Source organism: Nomascus leucogenys, chromosome 2 (assembly GCF_006542625.1).
Source record: "Nomascus leucogenys isolate Asia chromosome 2, Asia_NLE_v1, whole genome shotgun sequence".
NCBI lineage: Eukaryota > Metazoa > Chordata > Mammalia > Primates > Hylobatidae > Nomascus > Nomascus leucogenys.
The window spans coordinates 24,426,878-24,454,145 of record NC_044382.1 but is presented as its reverse complement, the minus strand read 5'-3'; the positions used below and the strand labels follow the sequence as shown (position 1 = coordinate 24,454,145).

At 43.2% G+C, this 27,268-nt stretch overlaps 1 protein-coding gene and 1 pseudogene across 3 annotated transcripts in view; one reads left to right on the top strand and one right to left on the bottom strand.

Moving 5' to 3' along the window:
* The window catches only part of GALNT10 (polypeptide N-acetylgalactosaminyltransferase 10), a 230,581-nt gene that overhangs the window by 125,330 nt on the left and 77,983 nt on the right, over window positions 1-27,268 (top strand). For all 3 annotated transcript variants that reach the window (XM_030826071.1, XM_030826063.1, XM_030826057.1), the window contains exon 4: window positions 13,785-13,951. In XM_030826071.1, the coding sequence (XP_030681931.1) occupies window positions 13,785-13,951 (167 nt within the window). The remainder of the gene's footprint in view (window positions 1-13,784; window positions 13,952-27,268) is intronic.
* Window positions 21,654-22,639, bottom strand: LOC100579195 (annotated as a pseudogene).

Below are 27,268 nucleotides of genomic sequence, written 5' to 3'. Positions count from 1 at the left end.
TGACCTGATCAGCATGTAAGTTCCTTGTTGGACCAGGATGGTACCTGATGACCCTCCTGTTTACAGAGCACCAACATGTTCCTTTCTTATTCACTTCTTAGGTCAAACCTACAAGTCCATTTTATAAAGGAAGAAACTAGGCAAGTGTTTGATAACTTGCCCAAGGCTATATAGCTAATAACCGTTGGTCTTTTTGGCTCCAAGTCTATACCAAACTACTTCTGAGAAAAGAGAATGAACATTGAATGGACCTCATCAAGCATATTTAGGGCATCCACATTTTTATTAGTGGGAGTTTTTAGTTGCTGAAGTTCATTGAATCTTCTTGAATATCCCACTTCTCTAGGCTGTGTGGTCAACCCCCCGTGGACTTGCCAAGCCAACAGGCACCACTTGGAACATGACGGCAGACACTGGCTCCTTGAAACTGTGTCTGATTTCGATTTGTTATTTACATCCAGGATCTCCAAAAGATTTTCTCTTTGTGTTGGGACTAAACTGAGGAGCCAAGTCCACCTCCCAGCTGGCCACGTTGTCTGGGATCACCAAGCAGCTCCTCTAAGCCTCACTACCTTACTTGGAAAACAGAAGGGTTGGATGAGGCACCTTCCAACTGCAAGTTCCAGTTCAACTCAGCAACTATTCATGGCCTGCTTGTTGATGGCAAGACACAGGCCTGGGCATGAGGCTGTGCCACTAATAACACTTCAGTCTGTGCCTTTCTAGGCTGTTTTCATTTTGCTGTCATGTCACAGCCATACACAGGAAGGCAGAAAAAAATTATCATAATTTATTACTGCTTATGTTATTTGCTTGTCCCCCACAACCCTGATTAGACTGTGTCTCCCACAGGACAGGAACGACAGCTTGTTTCCTGCCATTTTAATTCCAGGGCTTAGCATAGTGTCTGTCACATGGTAAGTGCTCAGTATATTACATTTCTTGAATGCATGAATGATGCAAGGCAGTGAGCAAATGAGAATGTTTTGAGTCATGAGCTGGCCAAAGCCTGAGGTACCAAAAGTGGGATTCTTGTCTACTAGAGCAGAACTCTTCAGTGAAGCCTTACTGAAGCCCCATGCCCTTCCTGGGATGGCCAGCCCTGATTCTGAGAGAATTGAAATCAGGAGCTGTGAAATCTTTGCTGTGAGTTGTCCTCCACATTTGCCCATCTCCAAGAACAGCCAGCTACTTATCCCTCCACATGACTGTTTTAAATGTACTGTCTCGCTTGGTTCTCATGACATTCTCATGGTGTTACCATCCCTATTCCATAGATAAGGAAACTGAGGCTCAGCATGGGATAGGAACTTGCCAGGGTCTCACAGTTGCAAAGGAGCAGAGTCAGGATTTGAACGCAGGTCCAGAGCATTCTTGCTCCCTTAGGCACATACAATATTGGGTTTGTTCAATTGACTTACATTTCAGTTTGATCTGTGGATGGTGTCCCAGGCTAGGGAATTGAATGTTTGTTATAGTTCCCTTTTAAATGATTGGATTGTTCTATTTCAAAGTTAACTCAGAGAGAAGATTTTTGAAATGCTTCTCTGGTATTTTGACTTTTGTTTTCTAATGCTCCAGCATTAAGCCCTGATGGTACATCTTAGTATATTATATATGTCTTTGTGTCCCAAAAGCTCAGAATCCTTTAGGGAATGTTAAATTAGGAGCTGTTTGGTCACAAGCAAGCTGAGTTATCTCCCTTTCCTCCCAATCCCATCATGGCCCTCTGCCCAGGTCACTTTCTCCTGGTCAGTGAACAAGCAAAGTTCTCCTATAGCAGACAGAACCTGCCCACTTCAGATCAGAGGTAAAGTCTGGGCAACAGTTGTGCCTCTTTGTCCTTCAGAAGACATCGCTGGGTCCAAAACAGTTTCATTTGACTGAATATACCTGGGGATTATTGAGTTAAATTGGCAAAGATTCTTCTAGTTGCAATTGCAAGTGACAAAAAACCTAACTCAAACTGACTTAAGAAAAGAAAATGTATTGGTTTATATAACTGAAAAGGCCAGGAATAGACCTTGGCTTCAGCCATAGCTGGATCCAGGTCCCCGACTGATGCCAGTAGGAATCTCTCTCTCCAACTCTTGACTCTGTTTTCCACTCTGTTAACTTCATTATGAGGCAAGGAACAGTCCACATGGTTGCCCCAGGCAGACCAGATATACATCCTCCCATGTTCAATCTCAACAGAAAAGAACTTGCGTCTTTCCCAGGTGTCTCAGCAAAGACTTTCTCTGATTTGCAGGTGCCTGTCCTAGACCTATTTATAACAGGGCTGGAGAGGTGACATGCTATGCCTGGCTAAGCCAGGCTCCTTTGCCCACCCCCAAGGTAAGGAAGGAGTCAGCTCCACCCCAGCCCTATACAGGTGAGGTGTAGGAGATTCCCCAAGGAAAATCAGGTTGCTGCTACCAAGAGAAAGAGAAGAAATGCAGACTTGCCCATTCCCTCATTGACATAAAGGGAAACTGAGGTCCAGCTGGGACCTCAGTTGCATGGATTGTTGACTTGGATTGTTGCATGGCAGAGCAAAGGCTAGAAGCCACGATTTCAAACACCTACTTAGTTTCCTCAATATTTGCTTTTTACCTAGTCATTCTTTTTTGCTGATACAATTAATAGGATTGATAAATTATCCCTATAAAATACTAATATATATATAAAAGACAGATGGGTTTAAATCTGGGCTTCATTCCTTGCCAGCTATTTGACCATAGGTAAGTTTCTTCTCTATATAGCTTGTTTCTTCCTCTTGGTAGTGAGAATTATATTCTCTACATTGTAAGATTATTTTGACAATTAAATGACTTAATGCATATTAAGTGCCTACAGCACTGTCTGGCATATTGGAAGTCCTCAACAGATGTTTTCTATTATTGTCATTGTCACTTTCTGCCTTATTTTTTAACTGCTTATCAGCATTCCATAGTTTGAATTTTTCATCTTTTATTTAATCTTCCCCTATTGGTGGACATTCACTGTTTCTGCTCTTTTCACTATTTCAATGTGTGTCAATCCACATCCCCAATTGTGTCTCTTTGTCCCTGTGCTGTACACCTCTCACTAAGCTTTGCACATTCAGGGTTGGAACCTAATCAGACCATAAACCAAAGGACAGTGAAAGTGCTTTTACAACGGAGAAAATGTTTCCACCAACTCTCAGTTGCAAAATTCTAAACCCCACAGAAGTCTCTTCTTTCATAGTACCTTTGGGGGTCAGAAGTATTGATTCAAGAGGGCCTCAACATTGAGGGTGTGTGCTGGAAGTTTCAGAGTGCCATCGCTTTGACCCTTAGCTGTGCCATCACTCTGCCCGGTCCTGACCCCAGAGAGACTCTTTCAAGCACCTCAGGAGGCCACGCTGCATGTAGAAGCCTACAAAGACCTGGATGCCATCTTGGGTGGAGGAAACAGAGGGAGGACACAGAAGAGTCCATGTGCTTTATGCCGTGTTGTAAAAACAAATGCACATGTGCAGAGGAGAACACAGAGAGGACACATCCCGAATGTTTAGCAGAGGTCAGCCCCACATGTTAGCGGCAGGACAGTATGTTTGCTATTGTCAGTTTTCCTTTGAGCCCCTCTGTCTTTCAGACTTTTGTGCTTAGCAATGATCACTTTTGAAATTTTTAAAAAATATTATTTTAAATAAATACTACCTGGATTTGAGGCCTGAATCCAACTGATTTACCCCTCTGAGCTCCATTTTCCTCATCTGGAAAATGGGGTTAACACTCCCTGCTTCATCTCCCTCATTTGAATATGGTACAGATTACAGGAGAGAGAAGGAAAAGTGCTCTCTAAACTGTCAGGCATAAGCCATGAGGAAGCAGAGGTTATATTGCCTGGCCCACAGTGGTAGCCATGCCCAGCCTCTTTGCAGTGGGAGCAGTGCCCTAGGCCCCTTTTCCTGTGGCTGCTTTCTGAGGACATGTGGACAAAAGGATGCTTCTTGTTTATCATACACGAAAGAACAGGGCACACTCCACCATCCAGTGTTGAGATCCTAAAACACAACATGTAGACAAGTCTTAAGTGGGGCTACTAAGATCGGAGTGTCACTGGTGTGAGTGGTGACTTTCTATTTTCTTCTGTGTCGTCCCCCGGTCCCCTTTGTCTGCTGTGATCTGCAGCCTAATAGGAGGCGGAGAAAAGGGGCTTTGCTTGGGCTCTCAACTGGAAGGTGGCTTGTGGGCAGGTCTGTAGAGCCAGGTACCCTGCTGGATACTGGAGAGATTAATTTGAGCAGGTCACACAATTTTTTATTTAAACAAAGAACCTCTACTCAGCTGGGACCAAACTAATGACTAGTGCTCATGGCAAAAGTCGAATTTAAGTTTTGTGTTTATTTAGGAAATGAATGGATGTATAGAGGAGGGAGAGTAAGAGAGATCAAAAAAAATTTAAAAGACAGGCACACGTTCAGGGCTGTGATCCAAGCTGAGCGTTTTATTTGAGTTCTGAATAATCTTTAATTCCATGATTGAATTAAATTAGAAGTGAATTTAGTCTATTGTGGCTTTGTCTACTTCCCTTAATGCATGATGGTGTTTGTGTGTCTAACTGCAGGCTGTGGGGCCTGGCTCTGGGCCTGGAGTGAGTGAGGGCTTTCTGCTGTGTAATAGCTATATTGTATTTCACCCGTGGACCCCAGGCAATTTATTATAGCTAACACCCCACCCCGCCCCCAACCCTGCTTCAATCAAGCAAGCCTCCTGTGAAATTAGATGTTAAGGCAGGAACTTTTGTAGAAAACCAGATATCACCAGTCTTTCTTGGCCGCAAAGGATTCAGCCAAGTTAAGGAAAGAGGACTTTTAAGAAGGGGTGCTTTCATTTATTTGTGAAGGCCAACATAATGAAGTTGGAGCAGATTCCCAGAGAATGCTGGATGAAATGATCAAAAGGATTAGAGAGAAGGGGAAAGGGCAGAGGAAGGCTGTGTGGGGACTGGATAAAAAGAGACCAGCAAGATGGTAAAGCAAGAGAGGATGTGAAGGAAGTCTGGAAGGTCCAAAGGGAGAGAGGCTTACTTTTCCATCAGAACTGGACTACTGGAATCAGGGGAGTCCTGTTCACACTGCTGGAATGAGCTCTCTGCCAGATGCAACGGTTAAGTAAGGGCAAGGGCATATCTGCCCTCCCACAGTTTCCCTTGGTGCCTCTAGCAGAGGTAAAATTTGAAACTAAGAAGTCTCTGGACTCTGACCTGTTTTTTCCCTCGGCATTTCTTTCTAAAAATTATCAGACATACAGAAAAGTTGAAAGAATTATACAGTGAACACCCATGTTCCCATCATGTCCATAATTAGCATTACTTGGTTTACTTCTTGATCACATCTCTATCTAACCCTCTCTCCACCCCTCAATCCACTATACGTTTTGATGCATTTCAAAGTAAGTTGCAAAGTGACTCCTGCCCATTTTGACAGTTGAACAGTAGGTTGCAATGGCATACAAAGAGATTTTGTTGTTACATGCATTGCCCTGAGATGTCACAAGTTTCTCCTCAAAACTTTTTTTTTTTTCTCCTTGAGACACGGTCTTGCTCTGTCACCCAGACAGAGTGCAGTGACACAATCTTGGCTCACTGCAACCTCCTCTGCCTCCCAGGCTCAAATGATTCTCCCACCTCAGCCTCCCAAGTAGCTACAACTACAGGTGCCCACCACTACACCCAGCTAATTGTTTTTTTGTTAGTTTTTTTTTTTTTAATTTTTGTAGATGAGGTCTCACTATATTGCTTAGGCTGTCTTGAACTCATAAGCTCAAGTGATCCTCCTGCCTCAGCCTCCCAAAGTGCTGCGATTACAGGTGTGAGCCACTGCACCTGGCCACCCTGAAAACTTGTAACCAGTCTCTGGAGCCCCTTTCCTTGATGCTTTTTACTTCCGGGCTCTCAGATTCCAGCATCTGCAGGGATCTGGGAGCTAACATGAGGGAATGAAACAGCTGAAGCTGCCCTGGTGTGAGGCTGTGGGGAGAGCTGAAGTGTCTGGAGAGCACCTGCTCCCTAGAGAACACCTGCCCTCTAGAGAGGGGCACCCACTGTCACCTCCAGCCCATTGCGGTTGCATGAGACTCTGGGGTCAGTGTTGCCCAAGTTTAAGAAAAGCCAGAAATGAGGGGTTTTGTGTGGAATCTTCCACTTTTTAAATGTTTGCAAATAATGTTTACACGCTGGGCAAAAGGGTATCAAGGACAACTCCTCGTGTATTTTTCTATAGCTGCCATAACAAATTACCATGGATCTGGAAGCTTAAACAACACAACGTATAATGTGTTCTTACCATTTTAAACAACATAGAGATATTCTTACAGTTCTGTAGGTCAGAAATACAATGTGCGTGGGTCTCACCAGGCTAAAATCAAAGTGTCAGTGGCAGGGTTACCTTCCTTTCTGGGAGGCTCTAGGGGAACCTTGCTTGTCTGGGTGGAGGACTGAGGCTCCTGTTCCCTGGCTGACTATCAGCTGAGGACTGTTCCCAGCTGTTAAGAGCTGCCCACCTTCCTGGGCTCACAACCCTTTTCCTCCATCTTCAGAGCCAGCAACCGTGGGTGGAGTCCCCTCTCGTAGCTCAAATCTCTACTTCTTCTGTCTCATCTTTTAATGCAGACAGAAAGGTTCTCTGCTTTTAGAGACCCCTTGTGATTACATTGGGACCACCTAGATAATCCTGGCTCCTCAAACCCGTCTCCGGGTCCTTAACCTCAATCACATCTGCAAGGCCCCCTTTGCTACGTAAGGTACACATGTTCACAGGTTCCGGGGATTAGGGCTTGGCCATCCTTGGGGGCTGCTACTCTGCTTACCACGCCTGGTTTCTGGCTGGAGACACAGGTGGGCAGTTATTCTTTCTGAGCCTGCCTGGTCCTCAGGTTCCTTGTTCTGGGCCCTGGGAAAATTCCCTATCCTCCCACAGGAGCTGATGTCCTCAGCCAGAGCTCACCGTGTTGGTACAATTCCTGAGACTCCCCCTCCTGCCTGGATCCTGGCCTCCCTGCATGCAAGGGCAAGAGCATTTCCTGCAAGAGAATCACACTGCCCTACAGCTACAAATCAAGAGACATGGAGACAAAAGAACTTGGGATATGGTATAAAAAGACTGACGTTGAACTCTGGTATCATTTATTCATTCAGCAAATATTTATTGATCACTGTGTGCCTGATACTGTGCTAGGCTAAGCATAAAAATTTCCCTCATCATGGAGCTTACATTCTAGAAAAGAAGACAGACAAGTAAACACCCAGATAAAATACATAAAGTGCAATGAAGAAAAGCATAGGGTGCTAGGAGATTGAATAGGGCTCAGCAAACTTTTTCTGTAACAGGCCAGATAGTAAATGTTACAGGCTTTGCAGGCCACATAGGGTCTCTATTGCATAGTTTGCTTTGATTTGCATGTCGTTTTGTTTTGTTAAAACTCTAAAAGTTAGCCTGGCGTAGTGGCACCCACCTGTAGTTCCAGCTACTCAGGAGATTGAGGTGGGAGGATCATTTGAATCCAGGAGTTTGAAACTGCGGTGAGCTATGATTGCACCACCACACTTCAGCCTGGACAACAGAGTAAGACCCCATCTCAAAAAAAAAGATGTAAAAGTCATTTTAGCTTGAGGGTCACACAAAAACAGGCTGCCGGATTTGGCCTTCGGACCATAGTTTTGACTGATCCCTGGGATGGAATATCAGGAGGGACCTACCTACAGCTGGGGAAGCAGAGGCCAGGAAAGACTTCTGTGAGGAGGCAACCTTCAAGCTAGGATGTGGAGGTATGAGGAACAGCCAGCCAGGCAGTCAGGTGATGTATGTAGCGGGGGCAGGTATGGACAGGGAGGTCAGGGGAACCCCTGCTCACATTCGAGGAAACAAGAGGAAGCCCCATTTTTTGGTGCTTCTTCACCTCTGCAGGTTCCTTTGCCTCACTGAGCCTCCCTCAGTGTCCCTTCCTCCTCGCAGCCTTGTCTTGAGCATTACCTGAGATCCCGTCAGGTACTGAAACCAGGTATGGCAGGCAGAATGCTGCTACCACCCCCTACGACGTTCAGTGCTTCAAGCCCCATTACAGGGGCAGGGCTGTGTTACACTGTGGAGTGCTGCAGCACTGGGAATTCCACCTTCTCGTGGCCGCCTCCTCTGCCTTGAGCCTCAGCACCTTCTGTGAAATGAGGATGGAAGCCCTGCCTTGCCTGCTCCCTGGGGCTCTGGTGAAAATTTGGATGTGAAAGTGGTCTGTGAATGTCAGCTTCATGGTTGAGAGGGCAGGCTCTGGGGTGAGTACCAGGTTCAGAGCCTACTGTTTCTAGTTGTGTGACTGCATACATTTCTACACCGTCTCTGTGCTTCAGGCTCATTGTGTGTAACATGGGGAAGTGAAGCATGCCTTCCATGTGGGGTTCTGTCAGTGTTGAGTGATGAGGCAGCGCTCTGTGCAGATGCAGTGTCTCCAGCTGCTGGCAGGAGGGGCAGTGGGCAGTTCACAGCTGTGCTTCCCACTGGGAATTGCCCTAGACAGTCTTGCTCAAGGTTATGCCCCTCCCAATGATTAACTGATGCTTGGATATAAAGGCCAGGCCCCTTGTCTCACTCTAGGACCACTTAGAAAGGCCTTCTCAGCTACAGAGTTCCTGGTAAAATGGGCCAGGGGCTCAAATGCAGCCACATAGGGGCAGCCTCTTCCTCACTCTGTCTGTCTCACTTCCTTACAGGTGAATCTCCCCAGAGTGCTCCCCAAGAAGCCATCAAAAAACAATTTTCACCTCAAGATCTGTTCCCAGGGAACCCAATATCTACCAGTTATAGATGTGAATATTTTGGGGTAATGATTCTCAAATTTGAGTGGGCATCAAAGTCACCCAGGGAGCTTGATAAAATAAAAATTGCTGGGCCCCACCCTGAGAGTTTCTGATTCAAGTGGTCTGAGGTGGCCAGAGAATCCGCATTTCTAACAAGAAGCTCTCGGTGATGCTACCACTTTCAGAATCACTGTTTTAGAACTCAGTAAGTTGCTGCCCTCCTCTTATTCCTCTTCCGACCTAAAGCTAAATCATAGAGTTTATTGAAATCAAATTGATAAACCTTATTTCTGTAAAATGTGGTGGTGTGACCAAATCGACTTGCTTAGAAAGAAAGAATGCAAGGATCAACCATAAAATAAAACAGAGTCCTAGAAGGAGGGAAAAAACAAGATGGAAGATATAGAGATAAAAGCCAGAAATCTTTGGATTACTTGGTTTTGGGATTTGACTTGGGAACCATGTAAATATTTAATATAATTATAAAAACAAGATTAAGTCAAAACTATAGGCAGAAAGCAATCCCTAAAAATAAAGAGCTAGATGAAATAAATGAGCCCAATGTGTGTGAGTTGGTGGCCTAATCATGCAGAGAGGAGTTATTTCAAATGGCTTAAAAACATAAAAATTTGACTGTAGATTCCTAGTTACATATATGCTAGAGACAAATATCTTAACTTTTCTGTAATCATATTCTTAGCCATAATATTGGTATTGTTTTCTGAAACTATTATATATTGTAGAAAAATGCAAATAAGTGGCTATATTAATGTTAAGAATTTATATTTTTAGCAAAAGAGATACAATAAAATCAGACAAAGACATAACAAGACAACTATAGACCAGTGTCCCTTATGACTATTGATGCAAAAATTCTCAGCAAAATACTAGCAAACCAAATTCAGCAATATATAAGGAAGATTATACACTATGACCAAGTAGGATGTTGCAGGAATGCAAGACTAGTTCAATATATGAAAATCAATGTAAATACGTCATATTAATAAAATAAAGGACAAAACTTACATGATCATCTCAGTAGATGCAAAAAAAAAAAAAAAAAAAAAAGGCATTTGACAAAATCCAACACTTTTTTCCAGGATTAAAACACTCAGCAAACTAGGAATGGAATGGAACTGCTCCAAGCTGATAAAGTGCATCTGTGAAAAACCCACACTAACATCTTACTTACTGGTGAGAGACTGAAAGCTTTTCCTCCTAAGATCAGGAACAAGATAAGGATGTCTGCTCTTGCCTTCTGTTTAGCATTGTACTGGAGTGGCTAGCCAAGACAATTAGACAAGTAAAAGAAATAAAAAGTCATCTATATTGGAAAGGAATAAGTAAAATTACCTCTGTTTGTAGATAACATTATCTTGTACATAAGAAATTCTAAGGAATTTATACAAAATTATTAGAACTAATAAATGAGCTCAGCAAGATTGCATGATACAAACTTAATATACAAAAATCAATTGTATTTCTACACACTAGCAAAAAAAAAAACTGAAAGTAAAATATACATTTACTAGCCATTTTTCCAGAGAAGATGTACAAATGGCCAATAGGCATATGAAAAGATACTCAACATCATTAGGCATTAAACCCTAAGGAGATACCACTTCACACTCACTAGGATGGCTATAATCAAGAAGATGGACAATAGCAAGCACTGGTGAGGATGTGGAGAAATTGGAAATCTCATTTCACATTGCTGGTGGGAACGTGAAATGGTGTTATCACTTTGGAAAACCATTTGACAGGTCTTTACAAAGTTAAAAATGGAGTTACCTTTGACCCAGCAATCTCGCTGTTTGCTATGTACCCATAGAAATGAAAACATGTCTACATAAAAACTTGCACATGAATGTTCATATTCATGTGTTATTCATAATAGCCAAAAGGGGGAAACAGCCCAAATATCCATTAATTGGTGAATAGACAAATAAAATGTGGTGAATTCATACAATGGGCTATTATTCAGCTATGAAAAAGAAATGAAGCATTGATGCATGCTACAACATGGATGAACTTTGAAAACATTACACCAAGTGTGGCCAGACACAAAAAGCCTCAAATATTAATCCGCTTAGAAAATCCATGAACACAGAAAGCAGATTAGGGATTGCTAGCAGCTAGCTGGCAGGAGGGTAAGATGGGGAATGACCTCTAGTACACACAGGGTTTCTTTAGGAGTGATGAAAATGTTGTGGAATTAGACAGTGGTTATAGTTGCACAACTCTGTGAATATATTAAGAACTACTAAATTATGAAAGAGTAACTTTTATGGTATGTGAATTATATCTCAATACAAAGGAGATACAATATAAAATTAGAGTTCAGTAAAACTCAGTAATTCTATATGTTAAATATAAAATTTCTGCTTAAACTCATAATGTATTGTTTAAAATATATTTGTACCAGCCTGGGCAACTTGGTGAAACCTTGTCTCTACAAAAAAATTCAAAAGTTAGCCAGGCACAGGGTGGCGTGTGCCTGTAAGTCCCAGCTACTTGGGAGGCTGAGGTGGGATGGCATGAGTCTGGGATGTGGAGGTTGCACTGAGCCAAGATTGTGTCACTGCACTCCAGCCTGGGTGACCGATTGAGACCCTGTCTCAAAAAAATAAAATAAAAAATAAAATATATTTGTAGTTCTGACCACTGGAAAGGCATAGAAACTATAACCAACCTAGTAGTAAGGAACACCCTTAGTGCTCATATTGCAGCGTCTGAATGGTGATATTGATGATATTAAGGATTAAAAGTTCCTTGGCAGAATGGCTGATTCCAGGTTAGGGCAGGAAATGTGTGAGTTAAGCCTGTGGAATCTTTTCATATCTTTTATCATAAAACAAAGAAGCTATCAGTACTCTGATCATGTCCAGAGGACTCAGGAGCCAACCTGAGAAGACTCCTTTTGGCTAAAGATGGGTTTATTTGGGAACCAGTAAGAATAATAACTGCATTGGATTGAAACACATTGATTATATTTCCATTTGTGAGTTAACATAATTGACCATCGTTGGAGGATGCTGGGGAACCAGCTCATTCTAAAGACTTGTAAAGAATCAAGAACTTACCCTGCCTTTCCTATACTTTGGGGTGAACGAATAGTTGATGTGGTAAAGTTTTCTCTATAGAAGAATTTCAGCTGGTAAATGAAGATGGAGTAATAGAATTAGAATATAATCATTTTTCAAACTCCTGATGAAATAAAATATTTAGGCATCGATCATTACAAAAGGAAAGACAACTGGACACAATGTGATTCCTAAGGGATCCCTGTACCACCACCTTTGAAGAAGCTGTCAAAATAGCTTATTGAATTAGGTCAAGCTTATAGATCTAACTACCAGTTTACAAGAACTAAAAGGGGACAGACAGTGGAACAGTTTAAAGGATACCACAGAGATGCAAGCAGCAAAATGCAGACTGTGGGGACTCCTATAGGATAAATGGCCCAGTTTCTTCAACAAACAAATCGAAGGGAAAAAAAAAAAAAAGGAGGGCATAAGTTTATGTATAAAAGAGACTTAGGAGACCCATGAGCTGTATGCAGTACGTGGACCTTGTTTTGATCCTGTTTTAAACAAACCAACTATAGAAAGACATAATATCAGGGAAATTTGCACACCAACTAGATACTTGATGATATTAAGGAACAATGTTAGTTCTTCTGGGTGTTATAATGGTATGAAAGACGCACAAGGGGCAGGGCCTTCCACCCCTAAGCTTACCGTGGAGCTGGTGGAGACTAGAGCCCAGGCAGAGAGAGAGGAAGGGCTGAGCCATTGAAGCCCAGTTTATTCTTCCAAACTCATGGATAAATCATTTCTCCTCCATTGGAGAGGAATGTGTAACATGAAAAAACAAACTCACTGTTTTTTCCTCTCTATTCACACATGCAACACAGAATACTTCTGTGACCAAATGTGTGGCACAGGGAGGGGGGCTCCCCCACAAGCAATTCTCCAACACCAGCCTGGTGTCCTGTGATTCAATTCAATTCTGACACTACCTACCTGGAGTTAGAGTCAGATCCCACAGGCAAAGGGCTTGGTCCCACAAGATTATCCCTCACCCCCAACCTTCAGACGCCATTTGCAAATCCAGACCTTGGGTAATTCTGACCAGCTAGCTGTAAATTGGTGGTCCCCCTCCTTAGATTTGATTATCTGCCAGCGTGGCTCACAGAACTCAGGGGAACACGTTTACCAGTTTATTATGAAGGATATTAGAAAGGATACAAATGAACAGCCAGATGAAGAGCTGCATAGGGCAGGGTCTGTGGGAAGGACCTCCTACCTTCTTGTGGAGGCCTCATCACATGGCATGATCAATTATCATCACGATCTCCAGCTCCTGTCCCCTTCCTGGAGGATGGTGGGGTGGGGCTGAAAGTTCCAAGCTTCTAATTATGGTATGTTCTTTCTGGTCACCACCCCGCCTCGTGGAGCCCACCAAGAGTCACCTCATTGGGACAAAAGATGCCTCTGTCACCCAGAAAACACCAAGAGATTTAGGAGCTCTGCATCAGGAAGTGGGGTCAAAGACGAAATATTAGAACATAAGATTTTCCTAGCACCCCTTTTGCTTAGGAAATGACAAGTTTTAGAAGCTCTGTTTCAGGAACCAGGGACAAAGACCAAAGTCTATAGTTCTTATTATAAATCACAATATCACAGCTGGACAGAGAGGCCAGAGTGTTACTGAAGTGCTGTCCTCCACATGAAATCACAACTATTCAAAGTCAGGGAGGTCTTTTATACATATCCCCATGTGCTGTATGTGCAGAGATTGGAGGTAGGACTTTGGGATGTCATGTAGAAGTTCCTATGTGACCAAGGTCTCCCTGGATTTTGCTCATTCCCTAAAGACTGGAGAGGAAGTGGGATTTGCAGTTAGCCAAACCCTGTGCCTGAGTTCTCTTGGCAGGAAGAGAGCTGACCCTGTCCTCTGCCTCCCCTTGTGTTTCCCTCTAGCTGCAACAGCAAGCGCTACCTGGAGACACTTCCCAACACAAGCATCATCATCCCCTTCCACAATGAGGGCTGGTCCTCCCTCCTCCGCACCGTCCACAGTGTGCTCAACCGCTCGCCCCCAGAGCTGGTCGCCGAGATTGTGCTGGTCGACGACTTCAGTGATCGAGGTAGGATCTGTCCCACCCAGCCTCCCACACCCTATGCTTCACCTGGCGACTCACCAAAGGGATGGCAGGTTTTCCCTTCTTTAGCAGTGTCAACATATCGGCCATCATTGGCTGAATGCCTGGACCTTGCACTGTGCACACATTTTCTCATTTAATCCTCACAGCTCATGAAGTGGCTGCCATTTTTATCTCCTGCATATCTGTTTAGAAGTGTATTAACTGGAAAAAATAAAAATAAAAAACAGAAAACTTGATAAACAAGAGCTCAAACAAGTGTAAGGATTCATTCACTTGTTTGTCTCTATCTATTTAAATATTGCATAACAAGAGATCCAGGACTGGTACAACTGGCTGCTCAGTGCTGTCATCCAAGAACCAGGCTGTTTCTTTGTTTCTGCTTCCTCATCCTCATGGTCACAAAATGGTACCTCTGGCAAGTCTGCCTTTCAGGCAGGAAAAAGCGTGGAGAGCAAAGGGCACAAAGCCTTCATCTGTCAAGGTTTTGCCTTCTCATTCAGGAAAGTGTCATGTAGACTCTCAGCCAGATCTCTGACATCTGGGCACCCCTATCTGCAAAGAAGGCAGGGAATGTGAGTGTTTTGGTTTGTGGCCTCTTTGGTGAGTTAGGAAAGGGATAAGTGGATTGGAGATGTCAAGTAAGCCCAGCTGGGATTGCAGTGTCTGGTACACCGTTTTACAGATGAGAAAACTGAGACCCAGAGAAGTTAAGTGACTTACCCTTGGTCATACAGCTCTCAGATAGTCATGTGGTGACTGAACCATGTCTGGCCCCAAGCATGTGATCTTAGCTACATCCAGAGCCTCTTAGCTGTGAGTCTCACCCTGTGGAATAACTCTCAGTCTTGGGTTTAAGAGACACAGAGATGGGGCCAAAAGTGAAATCCAAGAAGAAATTGCCCTTCAGCCAGTGGCCTCAAGCTTATTCTTTGCATCAAGGCTTTCACCAATTGCAGCAAAATTAAGAGAAGCCCTTTCCTCTGCTCACCTTCTTGTAGAGGTACTAATAAGCAGTGAAGAGAGGGAGTATGTGTGCACTCCAGAATAATTGCAGCTGACAGTTTCAGGAGCGGCTCACCTGCCCATCGCCCCGTTTTAATACCGCACTCTTATTACATGCGTTTAGTACAGAGGCCTCAGAGAGACAGAGAGAGAGAGGGTGTGTGTGTGTGTGTGTGTGTGTTTGTGTGTGTGTAGACATTTAACTCAGTTCTTACCCAGTCTATAAAGTCTTCCCTAACTCTTGACAGACACTCATTCTCATGCTACCCTTTACATTTCCTTCCTTTCCCTTACCACTGATCACAGGTGGAATTAAAATACGTATTTGTGTGAACATTGGTGCGTTGTGTGCCTCCCCTACTAGACTGTCTATTCTGATTGCAGGGACTACCACACTGGTCCTGTTCACCACTAATTCCAGCTCCTTAGGCATACAGTAGGTGCTTACTACATGTTTGATGAACCAGAGCCTGGTTCTCCAGTTTTCTTAGTACTTCCACCCTGGAAGTACTAACAGTAAGCCTTGAGCACACTATATGAGATTTATCTGTGTCCACAAAGCGAGGCCTATTAGCCTGCTGATGGTGGGGGTGTGCCTTCCTCATCCCATAGTCCTGCTGTTTGGCAGAGAGCCCAGCAATATCTATATCTTTGGTCCTGGCCCTGCCACATACTGTCTCTGTGACCTTGACCCAGTCACTTCCTCTTTCTGAGCTTTAGTTCCCTCATCTATAAAATGGGATCACAATAGTACCTATGACCTCTTGGGTGGCTGTGACTGTCAAATTAGTTAATAGATGTCTATCAAGTGCTTAGGACAGTACCTGGCACAGAGTGAACATTAAAGATAGGTATCTGAGCTTGGTATCATTTCTGTTATGGACATTCCTTATGGTTGGTGTGCAGGAAGGGGAGTCAGGGATGAGTATACAGAGGTGCATGCACAGAACGGATGTGTGGGTGCAGGTACGTCTTTCCATTCTGTAGGGAAGAAGATTTTTGCAAACTGTAAAACACTAAGCAAACAGTCTCTGGTCTCAACCTCTGCCTAAAATATCTCCCTGTCCCTTCACCCCTCTCTTTATAATAGCAGCGCCCATTTTGGGGAGAAGCTCAATATGCCAGGCCCATATATTCTCTCATTTATTCTTGGCAGCAGCCTCTGAGGGAGGCCTTGGGGTCCCTCCTTTCAGATGAGGTGCCCAGGCTAAGTAATTCGCCCAGAATCACAGGCCATGGAGCAGCACCCCTAGGCCTGTGGACTCAGCACCCAGACCCTGGCTCCACTTCTGCCTCTTGCTCCCTCTCTTCTGCTTTCCCTTTCCCAGTCTCCTCTCCCAACCTCATCCTTCTCCCAGCATGGGCTGCCACCCACAGGCCAAGGGCTCACAGCTGGGCAGCACAAAGGGAAAAAAATGAGCGAACTGCTCAAGTGATTGATTTTCTGCAGCATAAACAGCCTCCACCCCCTGGGGACAAACACCTGAGCCTTCCCTCAGGTACAGGCTGCCTGCTCTGAGCAGGCTGCTTGTTGTACTCCTTCTCAGGGCCACAGCAATGGCAGTGAGGGCTGCGCTCACTTTCTCACACTCTCCAAAGACCCAGCCACAGCAGGGCTCTCTGTCCTGGAGCACAGCACATACCATGCTCTGTCCTGCCTCAGGATCCTGTGCTCTTCCTCTGCCTGAACGCCCTCTTCCCAGCTCTTCCAACGGCTGGCTCCCCTCATCGCATCGTCATTTAGGCTGCACCACTACCATTATTCACCATGCTGCATGCGCGGTTGCATGGCTATTTGTTGAGCTGTTTATTAATTGTCAGTCTTCCCCCACTAGACCACTTGTGGTCTAGAAGGAGGTGATTAGTAAATGTCTGTGAATGAGTGAATAGATGCATGAGGAGGGAGGGAGGAAATGTATGGCAGCTACCCACGCATACAGAAAACCATCACCAGCAGCAGGGCCATCTTCATCCGGCAAGACAGATGTGGCTGTGGAAGACACTGCAGTTCCTGCGGTGACTGATGCTGGCCCACATCTGTGTTTTCAGGCTCGGGTCCCTGTAACCTGTTTTTCTGAAGCATCAGCTGCCTTGGGGTTGGGCTTGCAGCACTCAGCAGGATCCCCCTCTGGGCATCACAGGGCATCCATCCTTCAGACATGGAATAAAACAGACCTCAGCCAGATTCAAAACAAGCATCTCTCCCTGTTCAGTTAGAAAAGAATTTCAAGATCATCTAAGCCAGTGACTTTGTGCCTGCTCCTCAGAGCAGCAGAGGCCCCAGAGAAGTCTCAGGAAATGCTGTGGGGTTCTCAGGCACAAGTGGGGTTCAGGTGCCTCTCCTGGTGTGGTCTGTATTTACTTTCTGAAAAAGAGTTCACTAGGGGGAGTTACACTGCTTAAAAAAAAGTACATGAAAACCACTGTGTAACTCAACCTGCTCGTTTTTCAGATGGGAAGCCCAAGGCCTGGAGCAGTAGGCAGACTTAACTAGGAGCACACAGCCAGCTGGTTGCAAGAGAGGGACAAGACCCCATATCTGGGCCACAGTGCAGCCTTGTCCCCACTCGCCTTGGGTGGTTAAGTGATACATCTGCAGAAACGCATTATTCCTTTCTATTTCCAAGGGCACTTTTTAATAAATTACTTTCCCATTGTATTATAGTGCAAACTTTTTCCCGAAAAGAATTCATTATCAAACATAATTAGTCCTGACCTATAATGGTTTGTACCTCTAAATATCCCAGTTTCCTCAGTGTTGTACCCAGTGGTAAATATAACAGAATAACCCCCTCCCCCACCAATAAAGTGTAACAGTCTTGACAAAGAAAAGGTACACTTCATAAGAAGATCATTCTCTAAGTGCATCTGTTTCTCCAGAGAGCAAAAATATTAATTCAATGTGGTGCCATACCCAATCCTAAAAAGATAGAGAAGAAAAATAATACTGTCCCATTTCACAGATGAGAATGAAAACTGAGACCCCCGATCACTGCCCCTTTTTCTCAACCAATTAGGCACCCAGCCCAGAGGAGGACTCCCACCTCACACCCCTCAGACTTGCACCTTGGCTGTCATGTTTTGCAGCCTGCATTTTTCAGAAAAGCAATCATTATTCTTGTTTCAAGAAGAAATTCTCAAGGCAGCTCTGGAAGAAAACTTACTCAGCAGTGATTGTTTTAAAAATGAGATTTGGGAGAAACAATTTCAGAATTATGGAGAGGCCTGTCTAAAGTATGGCAAATATGGACCATCCTACAAGACAGATTTCCCTGGACTACATTAGCAGAGGCTATTCTCAGAGCTGAAATTCACAGATGCTAACTACAAGCTAGATTGGCACTGCCTAGGAGAAGGCATTTTCCTCTGAAATGAATCTCCTCCAGGATCCTCAGGGCAACTAATTGTAATTCAGCTACGGGTCAAGACCTCAGGTAGGAGACAAAATTGGAGCAAATGAATTCTCAAAATAAGATCCAGAGCTTTGTGCGGGCAGCATCAGGGACTCGAGTGGAAGCAGAAGCTGACACCAGAATAATCCTGGCCCTGCTTACAAATAGAACACTGCACTTTGCCAGGGGTCTCCAAAAGCTCTTCAAATGCATGAGCTTTGCTCGAGGATTAGGAGAACATTGAGGTGTTTTTGCACATGTGGAAGGGAAAGATGGGGGTATAGGCTGGCAGACCTGTCCCTGGGTTGCACTGCCTGGGTGGCATGTTTTTATGAGGAAAAACAAGAGAGGTCTTGTTCATTTGTTTGTTTTTTTTCCTTTTCTCCTTAGCCTCTCCACTTTCAAACAGTGTTGTTTTTCCAGAAAAATTAGTTATGTGGTAATGGAAAGAATTACTGTGTTTGGATTAACTAGAGGTTGCCTGGAATGATGAGGTACAAAAGTGACAGGCTATGGTATGATCTCATTGACAGCATTTTCTCCAGCTTAAATCCCTTTCTACAAACAAACAAACATAGGGAATGGTTCCCAGCAGAAGTTCTTAGCAGGTGTTTGCAGAGCTGTTGAAAAGTTGTTGGCGGTGATTGGTGCTGGAAGGAGTATAGACAATGCTGGGCCCATTAGTTCACATTGTAGTGAGCTCACCTCACCCATGAGGCCAGGGTCAGTAGTCCTCTTCCCATAATGAGCTTATTAACTCTGACCTACACTCTCACACCATGCCAGTCATGGGAACACATCACGGAAATCCATTTTGCCCCATCCCTCTTTGCATTTCAACACATCACTCTTGACACTGCCTGATAAGCATCTATTCCCCATTTCTTGTCTTCTCTCCAGCAGCCTTAGTTTGCTTCTGACACCACTACAACTTGTTAGCGTGGCCATTTCCCACTTACAGTTTATTGCTTGGGTTCTTTCACCTTTTTGAGTTTTTTTTTGTTTTTTTTTTTTTTTTTTTGCTGCTTATTTTGTTTTTCTCTACATCTGTTCTGATTTATCAAAGTAATTCATATTCATGTATTCAGCAGTATTCATGACATGACTCTGTGCCACATGCTGTACTTTGTGCTATGATATAAGAGGAATCAAATAGGCTTCCCTCGATGGCTCCAGTAGGCCTAGAGGAGGTAAGGGGCAGTTGTTAAGACCATGAGACCATGAAATACATGCTACCTGGTGAAAGTCCAGGCAGTGTAGAGTACGGGGGACAGCAGGGCAGACTTCCTAGAGAAAATTCCAGCGAAATTTAATCCAAAGGGTTGTAGATGTTACTCCTTGGGGTTAGGGAAGGGAAGAATGTTCCAGGCAGAAAGAGCAGGACAAACACAGGCTGGGAGTCGAGGAGAAAATGTGGGAAATGCAGAAAGAGCCGTCCATAACCTTATCACCTGGAGGCAATTAGTATTAATATTTAGGCTTTTTGCCCCAGTGTTTTTTCTTTTAATAGACCTTATTTTTTAGAACAGTTTAGGTTCACAGCAAAACTAAGTAAAAAGTAGGTAGATCCATGGCCATACTACCCTGAACACACCCAATCTCATCTGAAAGTACAGAGAGTTCCCCACTGTCAAAATCCCATACCATAATGGTACATTTGTTACAATCCCTGAACCCACATCAATACATCATTTTCTCCTAAAATCCATAGTTTATATTACGGTTCACTCTGGTGTTGTACATTCTATGGATTTGGACAAGTGTACAATGACATATATCTACCATTATAGCATCATACAGAGTAGTTTCACTGCCCTAAAAATCCTCTGTGCTCTACCTGTTCATCCCTCCCTTTCCCTAAACCCTGGCAACCACCAATCATTTTACTATCACTGTAGTTTTACTTTTTCCAGAATGTCATGTAGTTGGAATCATACAGTATATAAAACCTTTTCAGACTGGCTTCTTTCACTCACAAATATGCACTTAAGTTTCCTCCATGTCTTTTTATGGCTTTGATAGTTCATTTCTTTTTAGTGCTGAATAACGTTCCATTGTGTGGATATACCACAGTTTGTTTATCCATTCACCTACTGAAGGACGTCTTGGCTGCTTCCAAGTTTTGGCAAATATTAGTAAAACTACTATGAACATTTATGTAGGATTTTGTGTGGACATAAATTTTCAGCTCACTTAGGTAAATGCCAAGGAGTGTGATTGCTGGATCATTTGGTAAGAGTATATATAGTTTTATAAGAAACTGCCAAATTGTCTTCCAAAGTGGCTGTACCATTTTGCATTTCCACCTGCAATGAATCAGAGTTCCTGCTGTCCCACCTCCTCGCCAGCATTTGATATTGTCAGTGTTTGGGATGTTGCCAGTAGCTGCTTAGTGGTCTCTCACTTTTATTTTCACTTAAATTTTCTAATGACATATGATATGGAGCATCTTTTTGTATGCCTATCTGCCATTTGTAAATTTTCTTTTTGTTCTCAGTGTTTTATCGTTTCTGTTTTGTTTTTCATACCCTCCCAATTCCCCTCCAGTCCCACCCCACTGAGGAAATTCATGTTCGCAGTCTGGTATGTATCATCCCAGACCATTCTGTATAATCATACTAACATATAGCAACACTTCTACTGTGTGCTAAGTGCATTCACTCATTTATTATCACAGCACTATAGTATGTTCTTTCATGCCCAGTGTGAAAACCATACTGGCCTCAATGATATCAGACCTCTTTTTTCTACTTATAAATTTAATATTTTTGTCCCCATTTTACAGATGATAAAACTGGGACACAAGTAAGTTGCTGATGTGTACTTAGCTCAAAGAGGCAGCGCTTTGATTTAAAACCATCCATTCTGATTCCAGAACCTTTACTCCTAAGCTTTACATGCTTTTTCCCCCTCTTTTATTGGGCTCATACTGTATACATTACAACTATTTTTTTAAAAGACACATTTATTCAGCGTAATGATCAGACTGTTACATTTAGCAATCAACAGCATGGGTGCAAAAAAAAATCGACATTAAAACCCTTTGTTCGAATGCTTTATGCTTTCCACAGAACAGGGACTAAAATAACCTGTTGTACAGTTAATCACAAATACAGTCCTTGAGTTTTTTGCCCATACACATGAGTATTTGTCTAAAACATGTCTTCTTTGTAGCAGCTAGGTTCTGCCACCATTGTGCTTGGCTGAGTTCACAAATCTGATATAACCTGTAGCTTTTCCGTCACTTCTCTGGCTGTCCTCTCCTGCTAAGCTTTGTTTTCTTGCAGTAATTAAAATCTTCTGCCACTGCCATAGCTACTGCTGGTACTGGAACTGCCATAGGCACCTTGGTTTCATGGTTTGGCAAAGTACTGGCCTCCACCACCATAGGGGCCAGAGCTTCTGCCTCCAAAGTTTCCTCCCTTCATGGATCCAAAATTTGAAGACTGATGGTTGTAATTGCCAAAATCACTGTAGCTTCCATCACCTCCAGAATTGCTTCTATCATTACCAAATCCATTATAACCATCCCCACTGCCACCATATCCACCACCACCATGGCTGCCACCAAAGCCACCACAACCACTGAAGTTTCATCCATGACCAAAGTTGTCATTCCCACTAAAACCACCTCCACAACCACCCCCAAGGTTTCCAGAGCCACTTCAGCCTCTTTGGCTGGATGAAACACTAGCCATCTCTTGCTTTGACAGGGCTTTCCTAACTTTACATTTGTTGCCATTCACAGGATGGTATTTCTGAATGACAGTCTTATCCACAGAGTCATGGTCGTCAAAGGTTACAAAGGCAAAGCCCCTTTCCTGCCACTGCCTCGATCAGTCATGATTTCAATCACTTCATGTTTCCATACTGTTCAAAATAATCTCTTAGGTGATGTTCTTCAGCATCTTCTTTAATGTCACCAGCAAATATCTTTTTCACAGTTGAGTGGGCACCTGGTCTTTGAGAATCTCCTCTTGAGATAGCTCTCTTTGGTTCCACAACTCTTCCATCCACCTTGTGTGGCCTTGCATTCATGAGTGCATCCACCTTCTCCACGGTGGCATAGGTGGCAAACCCACAGCCCCTGGGGTGCTTGGTGCTTGGATCTCTCTTTACCACACAATCTCTGAGCATTCCCCATTGCTCAAAATGCTCAAAAATTTGAGGCTGAGATTTGAGACCTCAGGCTCTCATCAGTTGTTTCAAAGCTCAACCCTCCAATGAAAAGCGTCCTCAGCTGCTCGGGCTCTTTAGCAGGCTCTGACTTAGACATGATGGCAGTGGGAGGAGACTTTAATGATGCTTCCTCAGTGGTGCCCACGGGCAGAAAGCTACAACTTTTTTTTTTTCTGTTAATGTATCACAGCCGTCCTTCAAGTCAGTAGTAGAAACAGAGCAAACCCGTTTGTCTTTTAATAGCTAGATAATATTCCATAGTGGGAATCTACATTTAGTCCCTTTTTATGGGCACTTTGTGGAGTGAACATTCAATCATAGACAAATTTGCATCCTGGTTTCTTTCACTTAACTTTTTACAGTCCCTTCCCCTTGTCATTGTGAAATGACTACCCATCTCTTCTACTTTGAGACAATGGTGACGTAGAGACAGGAGTCAAGCAAGAACAGAATATCAGCTGTATTGTTGCAGAGGCTGATCCAGAGAACACAACATGAATCTCTTTGTACCCCTTTTCTTCTGAACTGACTGACCCAGGGACAGGCTTAGCAGGTGTGGAACCATGGCCTTGCTGGCAGGGCAGCATCGGCCAATAAGCATGGCACAAGGAGGACAGATAAAGCCAGCTGTGCAGGCACAGTGACTGTTTTTACTTCAGCCTGTCCGGCCTCACCTCCACAACCTCCCTTAGAGGTGAAATAGTTTCCCGCTACAAAAGTACAAGGGCAGGGGAAGTGACTTCTGTTCCAGATGATGAAGCTGAGGCTTGGAGAGATGGTTGGGAGGTGGCCTCAGCTGCTTACCTGCCTTCATAATCATCTCCTCCTCATTGGGAATCGCATTGACAGAAGAGATTGATCATCCCCACAATGGGCTCAGTAATCTTCAGAGTCCCACATCTCAAGTATCAGTCTCCAGGGTGCCTTACCACTAAGGAAATCTACAGGCTTTCTCGATTCTCTTCTCCTTTCATATCTTTGACATCCTAAACGCTTCTCCCTCAGACTCCAAAGGAGAGAACAGCTAAGAAGATTAAAACTGTTACAGAATATCAATTAGTTTATGAGGGAAATCTATAAACCTTTTGGTGGATATCTAGTAGAAACACAGGATGCAAGAGTCAATATATCTATGGGATATTTTGTGCATCTTTAAAAAAAAAACTCAGGATTTTGTGAATCAAGTACTGTATAAATGATTTACTGGGAGAGCAAAAAAAAAAATCAAATAAATCGCTCAGATTGCATCTGAAGAATCAAAAGCTCCAATGTTTGGGAAAGAGTTGTTTCTGTAGTGGAAAATAGCTGCATTATATTTTCAGAAAGGTGACGCTTCTATTGACGTGGGTGAACCTTCTACATTTTAAAAACTTGGTGCAGTAAGAGTGTGGTAAATCACAGATATTCTCCTGATTTTCTTATGAGGATTAAAGTCTAACCTTTTCCACTGTTTTAGTGTTTCCTTAAAAACATAGTGTGGGGGAGTAAAAGCCAATGGAACACAAGATTGGGGAACCTTGGATAATGTTCCCAGGGAGAGGGCAGAGGAACTGCCCCCTTCTGTCATAGTCTTCCTTCAGAAAGCTCCTGGGCCTTCCTGCCAGCTGAGGCCTGATGTAAATTCTTATCTACTCAGGGTTTGAAGAGAGATGAGATTTGAGGCTGAAATAAAAGTATTAGGTTGGTGCAAAAGGAATTGCGGTATTTGCCATTACCTTTCATAGGAAAAGCCATAGTTACTTTTGTACCAACCTAACAGTAGGTTCCTTAATAACTAACCTGGTCTAGTGCACACCAGCCAAGTCCTATTCCCGTCATTCACGTTCTCAAGCTCAGTAAGTGGAGAGCTGAAAGTGCTCATTTGCCTGCATCACAGACGGAAAAAAAGCAGTAATAGCAATAATAATAATGCGACACAGCACCTATATAGCACTTTCTATGTGCCAGGCACTGTTGTAAGTGACTTAAATACGTTATATTTCACTTTATAGGAAGCCTCTTTATGGACAACATTTGCCTAAAGGAAAAATTCACATTTAGTAGAGCATTCAAACCAAAATCCAAGAGATTCCCCTTCTCTGTGTGCCCCGCCTCCTAAATAAAACAAAAACTTTTAAATAGTGATATGAAATGGCTCCAGCATGACCTTTGATACATGTCTATATATCTAATAGGTATGTTCTTCTGTCTTCATTTATTATAAATCCTCTAAATAATGTTGGTTCTAGCAGGCAAATGAAGCACGTTGGCCAAAAAGTAGGCATTAGTTCTAACCTACTGCCTGACCCAACCCACAGGCAGCCTCCAAGTAAACCCATTGCAAGCAGAGATACTTCAGGGATTCTTCCCAATTTCCTCAAAGAACTTCCAGCCCCTGAAGCTTTCAAACACATCTTTATCAGACAACCACAACTCCAGACTCAATTATGTTTTGATTTGAATCTGGAGGCACCTTTAGAGCTGTTTACATCAGAGGCTTAAAATGCTACCAATTTTCATAACCAAAAATAGGCAACAGTTGACAGCTCTAAAGATCAAGAAGGTCAAATATACACATTTATATATCATTTATTTATTTCAAGTTTTTTTAAAAACAAAATTCCACCACTGTACATTAATATAGTGTTCATGGGTATTGAAAGTTTAATTTCTTTTTTCCCTCTTTTTCTCTTGTTTTGCTGTCTCAAATACCGAAATCTCATGAAAGTGGAATTTTTACATCATTATGTAGAACAAAGAAATAGACACGTGTTAAGGCCAAAGTAACATCCCTTCCTCTCGTGTGATTTAGTGACGTTAGTTCCTATAAAGTATTCACAGATGCAGGCTGCTTTTTCCAACCTTTGGGGATCCTCATGTTCACTCAGTTCCTTCACCTAAAAGACAAAAATGCTCATTCCTCCTAGAATAATAATAAAATTATTTTATTTGCTTACTTTATAAATACAGACCTCTTCAGAGATGCCCACTTTATTTATAAGCAACCAGGAATCTCAAAATAACCAATAACTTCTTGTCATCTCCTATTTGTCCTCCACTCCTGGGCTTGTTAATGAATGAGATTTATTGGGCATTGTTAATAATCTGCAGTGAAGGTGAAAGTAGGTGGAATTATAAGGCTATGCTTTCTGTCCAGTCTTCTCAGAAATTGTTTTTTTTCTATATGCTGTCAGAACATATGGTTTAGAATATTCTAAATAATAACCTCACTCCAGTCTCTGTTAATAGAAAACTCAAACTAATAATTACCTTCCCAGAGCCTTCACACCAGCTAGCAGATTTGTCTTAACCAGGCAAGAGGAAAGACTAGCCCTGAACCTTCACAGCACTCACGTTCTGTTGCCATACAACAGAACTTGAACTCATGAAGGAATGAAAATGACCTGTAAATAGACCTTCTTCCTGAGCAATGTGATGCCGAATATTCTTTGCAGTAGACACAAACCCCTGTGTCCTTTCCCCCTTTAGGCTGCAGGGGGATGGAAACGTAGTCAGGATGCCAGCTGGGTCCTAAGTCCAGATGTGCCTCAGACCAGTCCCACCCCATCCTTTCCCCATCCCATGAGCCAGTACATTCTCTTCTTGTGTAAACTCGTTGAAGTTGATTTTCTGTCATGACTAACCCCAAAGCCATAAGTACTGTCTTCCCTTTTGCAGGTTGGGTGAGGGCTGAGTAAGGTACTGCACCGTGACAGGGCCGGGCACATGGTCGTCATTCCTTCAGTGGTTGTTGTTAATGATGCTGTTGTTATGGTGATGCTTGTTATTATTACTGTTACCTGAAATGCTGCGCTACCCTGTCTACCTCAAAGTCTCATTATGGGAATGAGGTGAAATTAAAAACGCGAGATTAATGAGCTAAACAATGCAGTGAGGACGTTCAAGAGGGTGCTGATTTTCACAGAAGGAGAGAACCCTGAGGAGAACTTTCTAGTCTGGTGGCCGAGAAAAATGTGACCTTCAAAGCAGACATTCCAAACCTGGAGTGTGCCCCCACGGTCTCCAGGTCATCTGGGTTCAAGCAATGGCGCTTAACTCTTATCCTTATCAGCATCGACTGAAGAGCTTGTTAAATGCAGGTTACCAGGGCCCACCCATAGAGATTCTGATTCGGTGGTTCTAGGGTGGGCCTCAGGAATCTACATTCTTAACAGACATCTCAGATTATTTTGAGAGAGTTGAAAAGATCCTCAGACTTTTGGAAAACACAGGATTCCAGGCTTGGCAGGTCACTAAGTGTGCTTTGTGATAGATTTGGATAGTGATGTCTTTGAATGTATACCCTGGGTCAGCAAAAATGCATGGCCCTTCTGGGAGGAGATAAGTTAAGATGCCTACAGCCTTGGCCAGACCCCTGTTTTCCAGGATGTCTTGTCCTAAATAATTGCCTTGCTATAACAGGCCTGTGTGGATTTATGGTCTCACATTTAATTTCAGCCGCTATTCATTAATCCTGATGATCTCACTTAAATTATTAAACAGTCATATATTCCAATTTTGAGGGCACTAATTATATCCTTGAGAGGCTGTTATTATCTGGATGATCAGATACACTCAGCCAACACTAGACTGTTTTCTCCTCACTCATCAGAATTTTATACTTTTTCAGGATTTTTTCAGTTGCAACATGTGTTTTATGTGACAAGATCTCAGAGCTGAGGAGTTATGAAATATGAGAACAGAGGTTCTCAAATTTTGGTGTGCATAAGAATCACCTGGGAAGAAT